General features: G+C 43.3%; 1 protein-coding gene across 4 annotated transcripts in view; it reads right to left on the reverse strand.

Moving 5' to 3' along the window:
* Positions 1-5229: 5229 nt before the first annotated feature.
* The window catches only part of LOC128837650 (uncharacterized), a 32485-nt gene continuing 24427 nt past the window's right edge, over positions 5230-13287 (reverse strand). For 3 of the 4 annotated variants that reach the window (XM_054028913.1, XM_054028914.1, XM_054028917.1), the window contains 3 exons: positions 11915-12009; positions 11687-11760; positions 5230-5976 (listed from right to left, as the gene is read on the reverse strand). In XM_054028913.1, coding sequence (XP_053884888.1) covers positions 5930-5976; positions 11687-11760; positions 11915-12009 — 216 coding nt within the window. In that variant the 3' untranslated portion in view covers positions 5230-5929. Of the gene's footprint in view, positions 5977-8259; positions 10362-11686; positions 11761-11914; positions 12010-13287 lie in introns of those variants that run through there. The other variant, XM_054028915.1, reaches the window with a different exon arrangement.

Raw genomic sequence — 13287 nt, forward strand, 5'->3', positions numbered from 1 at the left:
GGATCTCTTCATCACCCTTACAGAGATCCCCTACCAACCCTCCCCAGCCGTTACCCCGGACACAGAATCTGGGGAAGGATCAGCCAGTAAGTGTTGTAAAAATCTAAACATTTATTTGTAACAGAACAGGAATATTAACAATTTAAAAAATGGGTTTCTCATGATTAGTTTGATTAGCTTAACGGTTCAGTCATGGGCAGTGCAACTATTGAAAAAAAATCTAGCAATGTCCGGTTTTGCATGATTGTCCTGCCCAAGCCGCTCTACTGGTTAGTCACTGCTACAGCAGCTACAGTAAAATGCGGTCTATATGTCCGGGGATGGAGCAGAAATCCTCCTGTGACATCTCGAGGAAGCTCTCCTGGAGGTAATTGGAAATCCGCTGCATTAGGTTCTTGGGGAGAGCGGCCTTATTGGGTCCTCCGTAGTAGGACACGTTGCCACGCCACGAGACTATCAAGTACTCTGGAATCATTGCTCTGCACAGCATGGCGGCATACGGCCCTGGTCTTTGCAGGCTTTCCCGGAGCATTCGCTCTTTCTCGCTGTCAGAGATCCTCATGAGGGTGATGTCGCTCATGATGACCTGCTTTGAATGAGGTAGGGGAATGTTAGTGTTGGGACTGCTTTGCCGTTCCTTTACAGAACTGTAACCGCTGGTTTGCAGCCACGCGGTGGAGGCGGGAGAGGGGCAGCCGAAAGGGATCGTTCCCGGGGACAGCCGCGAGGGTGTGGGACAGGAGCAGACTTCCTGCTTGCCGAATTGCTGGCAGCAGGGACCGACATTGATTTCAATGTGAAATGAGGCCATTGCTAATATTAAAGTTTTAAGCTGCCACAAGTCTACGGCTTACCATGTCTGCCTGCAACAGAAATTCCGTTCTCCTGAGAGGCTTCTCAAATGTGCTGTAGAAGACCCCAGGCACTGAATGCGAAGGCCGAGAATTCGACCTTGTGCTGAGTGCGCATGTGATAGGTGCTGTGCATGGTCTTGTTAACAGAGAAAGACTATGTTCTTTGTTCACAACTACATTTATCTTTCTGAGGAATTCACTCCCTTTTTCCCATTCCCACAGCCCCATCTGCGACTGTCTCACAACCTAGCCTGTCATCACACTCCCAGAGGCTAGCGCGGATTAGGCATAAGAAGAAGAGGACACGGGAGGACATGTTCTCGGAGCTTATAGCCTGCTCCAGAGCCCAGGCAGCACAGCAGACCCAGTGGCGGGAGAAATTGACCCGAATGCACCAAGCCAACATGGATCGGGAGGAGAGGTGGCGTCAGGAAGACCAGCAGGCGACTCAAACCCTGCTTGGACTAATGAGGGAGCAAACGGACACGCTCCGGCGCCTTGTGGATGTTCTGCAGGAACGGAGGCAGGAGGACAGAGCCCCGCTGCAGTCCATCTCTAACCGCCCTCCCCCGCCACCAAGTCCCATACTCCCCTCACCCAAAGTGCACAGAAGGAGAGGCGGCAGAGTCCCTGCTAACTCTCACTCCACCCCTGCAGAGAGCTCGAGCAGCAGAAGGCTCTCATTCCCCAAAATTTGACAAGTTCTTTCCTTCCCGCCTGACACAAGCCCCCGTCCAAGTTTCACTTTCCCAGTTCCATGTTTGGTTGATAATAAAAAATACGTTTCTGTTAACTACTGTTTCCATCATGTTCTTTTGGAGGAGGGGGGGATAGGGGGTTGGTAATTCGACAGGACAGTCACCTTTGGCAGGGTATATAGTCGGGGGCAGGCACAGCAGCAGGGCACATACATAGTGCAGTGATGCAGTGACTAGTTACCCTGGTTAGTCTGGGAGGTTGTTTTCATGTTATGTGGTGGGGGGTGGGTTGCTCTGTGACTTTGTGGCAGGGGAGGGCAGTTACAGATCTTAAGCGGCGGTCCTTAGGCAGGATCACAGAGCCACACAGCAGGGGATCTGTAACCGTCCTCCCCCTGCCACAAAGTCACATAGACCCCCCCATACACACAGTCCCTATCAGGAGGGGTGACAGGCTCCGTTGAAACAACCATCCCACCGCAGCGGAGCCTGTCAATCCTTGAGTTTAGAAGCTGCATTCGCGCCACTACAGTACACCCGCTCCGCACCACAGTCTGCGTCCCAGTTTTAAAAAATTCCCGCGAATACAGTATTAAAGAAAACGGTGTGCTTTAACAAAGTAGAACTATTTTTATTTTGAAACGTGTGTTGGAAGTGGGGTGAAGGGGGTATGTAACTGGATAGGATAGTCAACATTAACTGGGCAAAGAAACGGGGGCAGGTTTAGCTTCTCAATACACAAACTTTAAAGTCACAGGTTACCCTGCTCACTCAGGAACTTTGCTTTCAAAGCCTTCCGGATGCACAGCGCTTCCCGCTGGTCTCTTCTAATCGCCCGGCTGTCTGGCTGTGAGTAATCAGCAGCCAGGCTATTTTCCTCAACCTCCCACCCCGCCATAAAGGTCTCCCCCTTGCTCTCACAGAGATTGTGGAGCACACAGCAAGCTGCAATAACAATGGGGATATTGGTTTCGCTGAGATCACAGCGAGTCAGTAAGCTTCTCCATCTCCCCTTGAGACGGCCAAAAGCACACTCCACCACCATTCTGCACTTGCTCAGCCGGTAGTTGAAGAGTTCTTTTTCAGTGTCCAGGGCGCCAGTATAGGGCTTCATGAGCCAGGGCATTAGCGGGTAGGCTGGGTCCCCGAGGATGACTATAGGCATCTCCACATCCCCAAGAGTTATTTTGTGGTCCGGGAAGTAAATACCTTGCTGCAGCCGTCTAAACAGACCAGAGTTCCTGAAAACACGAGCGTCATGAACCTTGCCCGGCCATCCCACGTAGATGTTGGTAAAACGTCCCCTGTGGTCCACCAGTGCTTGCAGCACCATGGAAAAGTAGCCCTTTCTGTTAATGTACTGGCTGGCCTGGTGTTCCGGTGCCAGGATAGGGATGTGAGTTCCATCTATGGCCCCACCGCAGTTTGGGAATCCCATCGCTGCGAAGCCATCTATGATCGCCTCCACGTTTCCCAGGGTCACTACCTTTGGCAGCAGTACATCAACGATTGCCTTGGCTACTTGCATCACAACAACCCCCACGGTAGATTTGCCCACCCCAAACTGGTTCGCGACTGACCGGTAGCTGTCTGGCGTTGCAAGCTTCCACAGGGCTATGGCCACTCGCTTCTGGACAGTCAGGGCTGCTCGCATCCGGGTGTCATTGCGCTTCAGGGCAGGGGACAGCAACTCACAAAGTTCCAGGAAAGTTCCCTTCCGCATGCGAAAGTTTCGCAGCCACTGGGATTCATCCCAGACCTGCAGCACTAAGCGGTCCCACCACTCAGTGCTTGTTTCCCGTGCCCAGAATCGCCGTTCCACGGCATCAACATGACCCATTGCCACCGTGATGTTCTCGGCGCTGGGTCCCCTGCTTTCTGAGAGGTCTGTGCTACTCTCAGACTTCAGGCCATCACCGCGTTGACGTAGCCTCCTCGCCTGACTTATCTGCATCTGCCTCAGGGAAAGGTGTATGATAAGTTGCGAGGCGTTGAGAGCGGCCACAACTGCAGTGATGGTTGCAGCAGGCTCCATGCTCGCAGTGCTGTGGCGTCCGCGCTGTCACTGACTAGAAAAGTGCGCGAACTGATTTCCCGCCGGCGCTTTCAGGGAGGGAGGGCGGGAGTGATGGACGGATGACGACAGTTACCCAAAAGCACCCTGGACACATTTTTTTTACCCAGAAGGCATTTGCGGCTCCACCCAGAATTCCAATGGGCAGCGGGGACTCCGGGAACTGTGGGATAGCTGACCACAGTGCACCACTTCCAATGTCGACGCTTTCCCCGTTAGTGTGGACTCACAAAGTCGAATTACTGTCCTTAGTGTGGACACACACGTTCGACTTTGCAATATCGATTCCAAAAATTCGATTTAAGTAAAATCGAACTACTCTCGTAGTGTAGACAAGGCCTAAATCTAATACAAAGCTTTTAAAAGCTTCTGAAGAACAAACTCTGCAGAGGAGGAATCCCAAATAGCAGCCACAGTATGGCAAAACCTCCACTTCATCATTGAGGTCTATCACACTGTTATCACGTGTCATTAGAGTTACACCTGAGGGCATTCTGCACCAAAAAATCAAGAATTCTGCACACAATATTTTAAAATTCTGCAAATTTTATTTGTCAAATTAATGTGGAGGCTCCACCATGTCATTGGGGAGCACAGGCCACTGGCTGTATAGAGGTGGGAGATCACTGTGCAATCCCCGCCCAAACATGGACTCAGCAGTGAGGCAGCACCCAACCCTGACACAAGACAAGAACCGGGCCTGCCCCAGAACAACCCAGGGCCCTGCCCCTCTGTGCCAGGTGCACCAGGTGTGGGCAGGCAGGCTCAGCAAGGCAGGATCCTGGTGTGGAGAGGCTTAGTGTGGGGGGATCCAGGTGTGGGTTGAGATGGCCAGCAATGCCCTTCTGCCATGTACATTGGCCAAACTGGACAGTCCCTCCGCAAAAGAATTAACGGACACAAATCTGGCATCAGGAATCATAATACTCAAAAACCAGTGGGAGAACACTTTAACCTGTCTGGTCATTCAATGACAGACCTGCGGGTGGCTATCTTACAATAGAAAAACTTCAAAAACAGACTCCAACGAGAGACTGCTGAGCTGGAATTGATATGCAAACTAGAAACAATCAATTTAGGATTGAATAAGGACTGGAAATGGCTGAGCCATTACAAACATTGAATCTATCTCCCCTTGTAAGTATTCTCACACTTCTTATCAAACTGTCTGTACTCGGCTAGCTTGATTATCACTTCAAAAGTTTTTTTTCACTTACTTAATTGGCCTCTCAGAGTTGGTAAGACAACTCCCACCTGTTCATGCTCTCTGTATGTGTGTATATATATATCCTCAATATATGTTCCATTCTATGCATCCGAAGAAGTGGGCTGTAGCCCACGAAAGCTTATGCTCAAATAAATTTGTTAGTCTCTAAGGTGCCACAAGTACTTCTGTTCTTTTTGTGGATACAGACTAACACGGCTGCTACTCTGAAACCTGTCACTGTGACAGTAAAGGGTCTAATCTTCTTCCCATTGAAGACAATGGCAATGGGATCAGTTTCAGACTGTTTTGGACAAAAGGGAGTACATATTTGTAGTAGTGAACTATAGCATTTAATAAACAAAAAATCCCTACTGTAAACACAAAACAGTGCTAAAGAAAAAGTAAAATTGTTTATTGTTAAGTAGTACAATAATTTCAGTTCATCGTTCAAAAACCCTCTATACAACTTTTTGCTCTTATAGCAAATAGTTCAATGCACTTTACAGACACACCTGTCATGTAGGCAAGTATTATAGTACACAGTTCTACTGTGGCACTGAGAGGTTAAGTGTCTTGCCCAAGGTCACACACTGATTTAGTGGCAAAGCCGAGACTCAAACCCAGGACTTCTGGTTCTTAGTGCCCTGCTCTAATCACTAGACAATTCTTCCTCTCCCACTTCTGCTTTATAAACACATAGAGTAAACACATAGAGTGGGACTTTCAAAAGCGTTCAGCATTGACCAGACTCTGCTCTGTTGCAGTCAGTAAGGTGAGTGTTTAGCCTTTTTGAAAAGCCCATCCACACTGTCTACATGAAACAGTGAATCCACTTTGAAATATGTTTTACATTTTTAAAATGATGACAACACTAAATAGTTAACGATTAGAGCTCTTGATTCATATCTGAGTGTTATCTTCTAATGCACATCCTCAGTGCTCCTTGAATCACTGGCCAATTCTCTTGTGATTTTTCACTTTGCTGTTTATCTGACCTCATAATCTTGTAGAAATCATGATTGTTCCCAAAGAAAAGAAAAAATTTGCTTTAAATTCCATCTTCATTTTTCTCCGAAATTACTGCTCACTCCATTGTCTAACTCTTTTGACGAACATTATTTGTTCCAATGTTTCTACCATACTCTAAAAACAAAAAAATAATATCATAGCAAATTTTAGGACATCCTGTTGGTAAACACTCTGTCCTCAAACTTCACGTCTGCTGCACTTGATAGTTGTTCAACATTCCTTATTCTGTATTTACTCAGATAGCTTTCACTACCTGATTTCAATGGAAGAGCTGTCTGAGTAAGGAGTTCAGAACAGGGCTTCTATAATGTTATCATCTTTGCTGAATCAACAGCATCTGGTTGGCTATGCCTTTGTGATAATCTAAGAAATCCTTAAAGTAGCACTGCAGTTGAAGTTACAATATACTACATACATACAGCAGTTACTGGTGACATAACAGTGGCATGAAAAGGTATTGTGTATGAGGAAAGGGAGATAATTACAGAATTTTTTAAGATTATAAACATGGATAAAGTTGTATCTTTAAGGACTATATGAAAGCGGTAACAGCAGAAGCAGAGAAGACAATCTGTGGCCAGTAAATATAGTCTAGGAGACAGTGCATGTTTCATGCTGTACTAAGGCCTTGATCCTGCTCCTTGTGGGAGCAGGAGTCTGCCAGCATAAATCAGCTTGAAGGACCAGGGCCTAAGTCTGTGCGTCATACCTTGAAAATAAAGAGAAATTCAAGTCTTCTCCTTTTGTGGTGCTATTTTCCCCCATAGCTAATATAGGTTTGGGTGATTTCCTTCTCGACCCCCCGCCCTCCCAGAAGGAAATATTTGGGGCTTGTCACAACTGCAAGGCTGCAGGCACTAACCAGGAAGAAAAAATAGCTCTGACTCGTTTGGGTTTTTTTGGGAAAAAAACATTAAAATTGCATTGAATTTGCAATTGCAAACAGATGTTTAAATGGGTCAAACTTGGGGCATTGATAGGTTTTTACTAAAAGGGCAGCTAACTAGAAAATATTTCCAGACAAGATTTAGGTTGGAGTTAAACTGGCAAGTTTGTAAGAAGAACTTAAGTACTAAATTCATCCTTGGTGTAACCATAGCTATACGAATAGCACTGGAGAATAATTTGGCCCACTATTTTTTCTTAGTTGAACATGGTCATTTCCATGAAATAGTTATTGGGGAAACCAGAAAATCCTACATTAAGATTGTTTGTTTTTTTTAAAAGCCCAAAGGTTAGAAAATTTAAAAATTCAGACTTACAGTATCCGAGCAACCTCAATTCTTGATATCCTCCATTTGAATTATGCATAGACATCATGCTGTATCTCATATACATTGACATTCAGAACTATAGCCTCCATTATACTGTCCCATACTCTACATACTATGCACCCAATACATATAAGCGTTAAGGGTAAATGGCAATACAAAGAATTAAATCTAGAATAAAAATCTTGTGTAGAAAGTAGAACAGATTCCATTTTCTTGTAGATGAACTTCATGTTTTTTGATTCTCACTGATAATGGCTTCCTTGTAATTCATAAAGTGTGTGTAGCTATTATAAAATCAAACACATATTGCATTCCTATAGCTGAGGTCAGAGAGGAGCCTTCCCTCCTTGCTGGAATTTTTTGCTGCTCAGCTGAACAGATGTATGATTCAGGTTCACTTTCCCTTTAAATGTTAAGTATGGCCACAACTAGAGGCAAGCCAGACTAGATAAACAGTGTCTTGTCTATTACAACATGACAACCCTCATGTTCCTGTTCAATGCTAAGGATTTTCCACTTTGATTCAAATAAGCATCTGAGTGTGGAAATGAGCAATGTTTTAATTTCTTTGCAGATATCCCAGCGTTATAAACAATAATACATGCTCTAGAAATTCTGAAATGAACAACACGGACCACAAGGACACTTTCAAGCTAAATATTTATACTGAGATGAAATTTATTCTAAGCTGAGAGAGAATGTGACAGTAGGATTTGTCCTCAAACATGTATTTACCCCTTAATTTGACTCCTTATCTGATTAGTGATGTATTTCTATTATAGTAGTGCCCAAGTGCCCCATTGTGCTATGCATTGTATAAACACATAGACATGATCCTTTCCCAAAGCTCTTACAAACTAGACTTGTTAATTGATTTTCTGTTACTAACCATAACCTGCAAATACTCACCCTTGATTCTCACTGTACCAATTCTGGGTTTTAGTGTTTTCTTTTCCAGCTTCACTTCTTTTAGCCTCTCTTTTATACTGGTCTCACCACCTTTATCACCTGTTCTCTCTCCCTCTCTTTTTCATTCCCTTACTTCCCCACAGATCCGCATCCCACCTCCACCCCAGCCCTCCCTCCATCATCTCTCTCAACCTTCTCCAACATAGCCTTTCACCCTCCCTCCAGCCCTTGCCTTTCTTTACCAGCCTTGTCCCTCCCTTTCTCCTGATCCCTCTGGAATGCTTATCCCATTTCTAGCATCCAGGTCCTCCATCTCCTCTGTTCTCCATTGCTAGGGGCTCACTGAAACCTGGCTCCTTCTCTGGCACTGCCTTTGAGCTGTTCTCTCTCCTGGTGCCTCTCCTCACACACTCCTTGCCGTGGCTTCCACTCATGCCGCTTCCAGACAGTCCTCATTTGTTCTTCTCTTTGGAACAATGTTTCATTACACATGGTTCTCCCCTCTCCCTCCATGTTGCTAACTACCGCCACCTAGCTGACATCTCCCCATTCTCTTTCATCCTGACTTTGATACCTGGCTCTTTTCTTCTCTTCACCAAGGTCTACCCTTCACATTGCAGTATGTACTGTACGTAATCAAAACTAGGCAGTAACAAGCCTAGAAGAGGACTCTCTTGAGTACATTGGTGCATCATAAATGTCATCAGAATCCCTCAATGAAATTATAGTCTCCTTAGGTACACTTGGCATGGTTCAAAGGTATTAGAGATGAAACAGGCCTGCTCCGGGTATTCAATCCAACCTTTACTACTCCAGGATTATATCCTACAATATATTTTCTATTACTTTGGCTAGCCTGGATTTAAATGTCTAACATAATCACTCCCCTTGAGTCTTCCACAGACTAACAGATCTCACTGACAGGAAAGAGTTCCCAATATTCAGTTTAGGTTGCACTATTATGGACTATTCATGATTAAGGTTGGTTTGTATGTTTGTAGTTGGCCTTACCTAATTACTACTTGATGTCATATTTTGCTTTTCTGTTGCTTCTCTTTGTAATTTGACTTCATTCCTCTCTATCTTATAAGCTTCTCAATCAGCACCATTTTCCAGGGTTTGAACAACAGTGGTCTCTGGAGAACCAGATGCTTTTGCTGTCTTGCTTAACAAAGCACTAGTTGAACAGCAATGGTATGTTTCCATTGCAAATGCCACTGTTTTTCCTCCACCCACATGATGAAAGAAGAGGGTAATTCTTCAAATCCCAACCACCACTAGTCGCCACCGCATTTCCTTGAGGCACAGATCCATTAGCAATGGGAAAAAATGCTTCAATGACCACGATCACTGGGGACCCCATACTAGACATTAAGGGAGACAACCAATAAATACAGTAAAAAATTTCAAATGAAATGAAATTGCAAAATGCAAAATGTACAGAGGGAAATAATTACTTTTTTATTCATGTTTTTAGACTGGACTGACATGGCCTCTCTTGCCACAACATCTGTTGTAGATTAAAGCTGAAGGATTTCTCTGAAATGATGCACTTACATAGTGTTCACAGCTGCAGAACTAACCAAGTCTACTAATGTTTGGTCAGTCCAAAGACGTCTTGACTTAAGATATGTATTTTTGAATTAATATAGTAGAAATGGGGTTGAACTGAAACATGCCTCTCTCCTGGTCCCACCGGTTGATGATAATATCACTGCTAACAGCAGACCTTACCACTCTGCAGTGTCAGGAAGGAGGCTGATACGAGTCTGCCTGGCTGCCTGTAAAAGTGTCCTCTTACAATAAAACGGGAATGCATTGTACTTTAGCTTTTAAGCCTTTTGTTGCAGATTTTAATTTAACTACTCCTGGGTCCCATCAGGTTGGTTTGTGAAAGGGACACCTAGCATGGAAAGTGGGATAAAGCTGCCTCCATGGTAGCATAGTCACCTTCCCCATCAAGTGCTGATATCGCAATAAATTACATTCTGGCCCTTTGCATAACACAAAAGCAAAACTATGGACTGGATCTATGAATGTTGTCATCAAGAAGTTTAATAGTTGTTAAAAGCATATGTACAGGGATACTGTGCACCATTCAGCAGTCACCGTTAAAAACATGTCTCACAAAAGGCACAGCACAGTTACCATTTCCTGTTCTATGAGGTCTGAATAGTGGCTCCCTGTTGAAAAACTGAGGTATGTCAGATGCATCATGCAGTAACTGTTAGGAAATGCTGCCTTTATAATGCCTACTGCTCCAGGTCCAGTTCTGCTCCCATTGATTTCAATGACAAAACTGCAGGACTGAATCTCCTATGAGGAAAGGAAGTAGGGATCAGATAGGTGTATTTTTTCATATGACTAAGCAACTAGGTGCACTGCCATAGGATTCAGATAGCTGACTCAAATAGATGCTTAACGCCAAGTCTGAACCCAGCACAGAGCACTTTGTCCATCAATGACCTGAAAAAAAAACACCATGACAACAGGGAGCCACTATTCAGACGTCATTTACATGGGCCTCGTTCTAATATTGGACTGTCTGCATTTCCCACCTTCGAGCCCATAGGAGTTGGCAGCTTTCCTCAAATCATCCCCAGGTGAGAGGTTTCTGAAATACCTAATGCTGTGTTGCACCAACAGCAGGATCTTCTACACCAGAGCACTCTAGTTTGAAAATCTCTGTCTTGCAGATTTTAATTTAACTACAATAGCTGGAACCTAGTAAATGAATTACCTGCTTGGCCCAGAAGTTTCTAACAAGTCCTCTTCTTTGGCTTATGAAGATTCTGCTACCTTTGTATGTAAAGAAAATGTGTTCATTTCCTATATCTGTTACTTTAGTTAGGCCAGTTTTCTGTTGCTTTTCACTGGAAGTTTACTTTTGCTATTTGTCTGGAAATCATTCACTGTACCTTGGTTTATGCTTTGGGTTGAAGCACAGGAAATGTCTGGACTCCAAAAAAAAAAAAAAAAAAAAAGACTAAATATTTTACAGTTGTCTAGAAATCTCCTGGCCGGTGCATTGTCTTTACATCAGTTATAAAACATCCTAATGCATCCATTGTAGTAAGAGAGCATGGTCCAGTTTATTTTTCTTAGAGAGAGAAAAAGGCCCATTACTGTAAACACTTAAGCATATGAGTAACGTTATGTGTCTGTGTGTGTAGTCCTACTGAAATTAACAGAACTGCTTGTGAGCAAAATTAAGCACATGCATAAGTGTTTGCAGGATCTGGGCCAGAGTTTGGAATGCACACATAATGTGGGGGGAACAGATAGCTGGTTAGTAAGGTAGAATCAATCTACGAAGCAAGCCTGTCCCCATACGATTTTTGAAAGATCCTTCCATCAAGCTCTGAGTCATGAATGAAAATGAATAATAGAATACATTTAATGTAGGTATATGAATGACTTTTAAAGATTATTTAGATGCTTCAGGCAATATTTTGGATACCACTGAATGTTCATATGTATTTAATATGAAATTACTGTCTTTAAGATAGCATTTTGGCATTAACTAATTAATTTATGGCATGATCCTATTCCCAGTAAAGGCAAAGGAAAATACTTACTGACTTCAATGGGAGTAGAATTGGGCCATTATAGATAAACGTGTTAAAGTTATGCCAACCCACCATCAATATAGCCAATTCTCTGCACATTTGCATCCTTAGTATGCTCCTCCAGTGTGTGTTTCCACATTTCTTTCCTGTTAATTAAGGAGGAAAACAAAATGTGTACATTAGTGGATTCTCTTCACATGCCAAAGCAAAATACTAATTCTCACCATGGAAATTCATAGGCATTACCTATGAATGCCCTGTAATAACCATTTTTTTTTCTCATTTTACATTGCTGTGTACCTGTGGTGATCTCGGACTTTGATTTGTTGTAGGATAAAATGGGTTTGAACATCATCTTGATTTTTCTCTCTCTGTTTCTTGGTGTTACTTGCTTCCTAATGAGAAAAATAACACTGCTTATTGCCCATCCTTTCACATTTACAACCATGAAGGTTAGTCATTCTAGTGTTCCAAAATTATTCTCAGATTAATCACTTACACTTTGGATAGGACTGTATTTATTTCTTATGCATTATCAACCTTTATTATAAAAGTTCCACTAATTTTCCTTTTGCATATTTGATTTCTTCCTATTTAATTTTTTTTAAATCTAAAATAGTTATTTGAACAGTTCTGTTATGCAGATGGGGTTTCAAATTTCCAAACTATAAAAAAGAGGGCATATAAAAATCAGATCTTGTTTTTTGGATAAAGTAATAAGATTTAATTTAAGAACCATTTCAGAAAAATGTATAAATTAGAATGAATAATCATAGGGCTCTCTGTGGGGATGCAAGCAATTCTGAGCATCAGTAAGGTGATAAACTCAACATATGGGGTAGGAGGGAGGGTCGGGGAAGGGAAGCAGAATCCAGATTACTTCCCAGGGACCAGTAGCATCAAAGACAGCACTGGAGGCAGCTAATTTAGTAATGATAGAGAGATGGGGAACAGCTTAACATGGAATTAATTATGAAAGAGAAAACCAGAACATGACACCCGTGTTGCAACATTTAAACAGAGACTCATTCATTCCCAGCACACACCAATATAAGCACAAAAGCAGAGCACCTGGAGCTGGCGTTTACCTTAGTCTACCTACCCCATGGATAATTATACTTTTGCCTTGCAGACATACCGTTCTCAAAGTGTGGAGAGTTTCATACATGAAACACTCATTCACTCAGAGATGAATAAACAAAGAGAGAGAGAGAACTGACCCTTTTTTGCAATTCTGATGTGAAGGTCTTTGTGATTGAATGAATCTGGGATGCGTGTTGGCCAATGCTCAAGTTGGCAGTGCTCAGCAGAGTGGGCCCCATTTTATATTCTTCATGTAACATTATGTGTCCAAGAACCTGCTTTTACACAACTGTTTACTACCCTTGTGAACAACACAGCAGCAGCTTTCTAGAACACATGGACTGTCTCTGACAAGCTGCCAAAGACGCATTTTTAAATGGCATAGGAAAAACAGAGCATGGTGGTCGCTGAAAGCAGAGTGAAAGAAATGTATGGGCGGGATTAAAGTTCTTCTCTAACAGTTCATCTATCCAGGTCTGCACAAAATCAAGGAGTGGGGTGAAAAATGCAGCTTTGTTTTCCTTTCCAGTGGTAGCTTCCCATTATCTGTTAATTCTCAAATGAGCATTTCCTACAGCTGGGACATTTCA

This window comes from Malaclemys terrapin, chromosome 5 (assembly GCF_027887155.1).
Source record: "Malaclemys terrapin pileata isolate rMalTer1 chromosome 5, rMalTer1.hap1, whole genome shotgun sequence".
NCBI lineage: Eukaryota > Metazoa > Chordata > Testudines > Emydidae > Malaclemys > Malaclemys terrapin.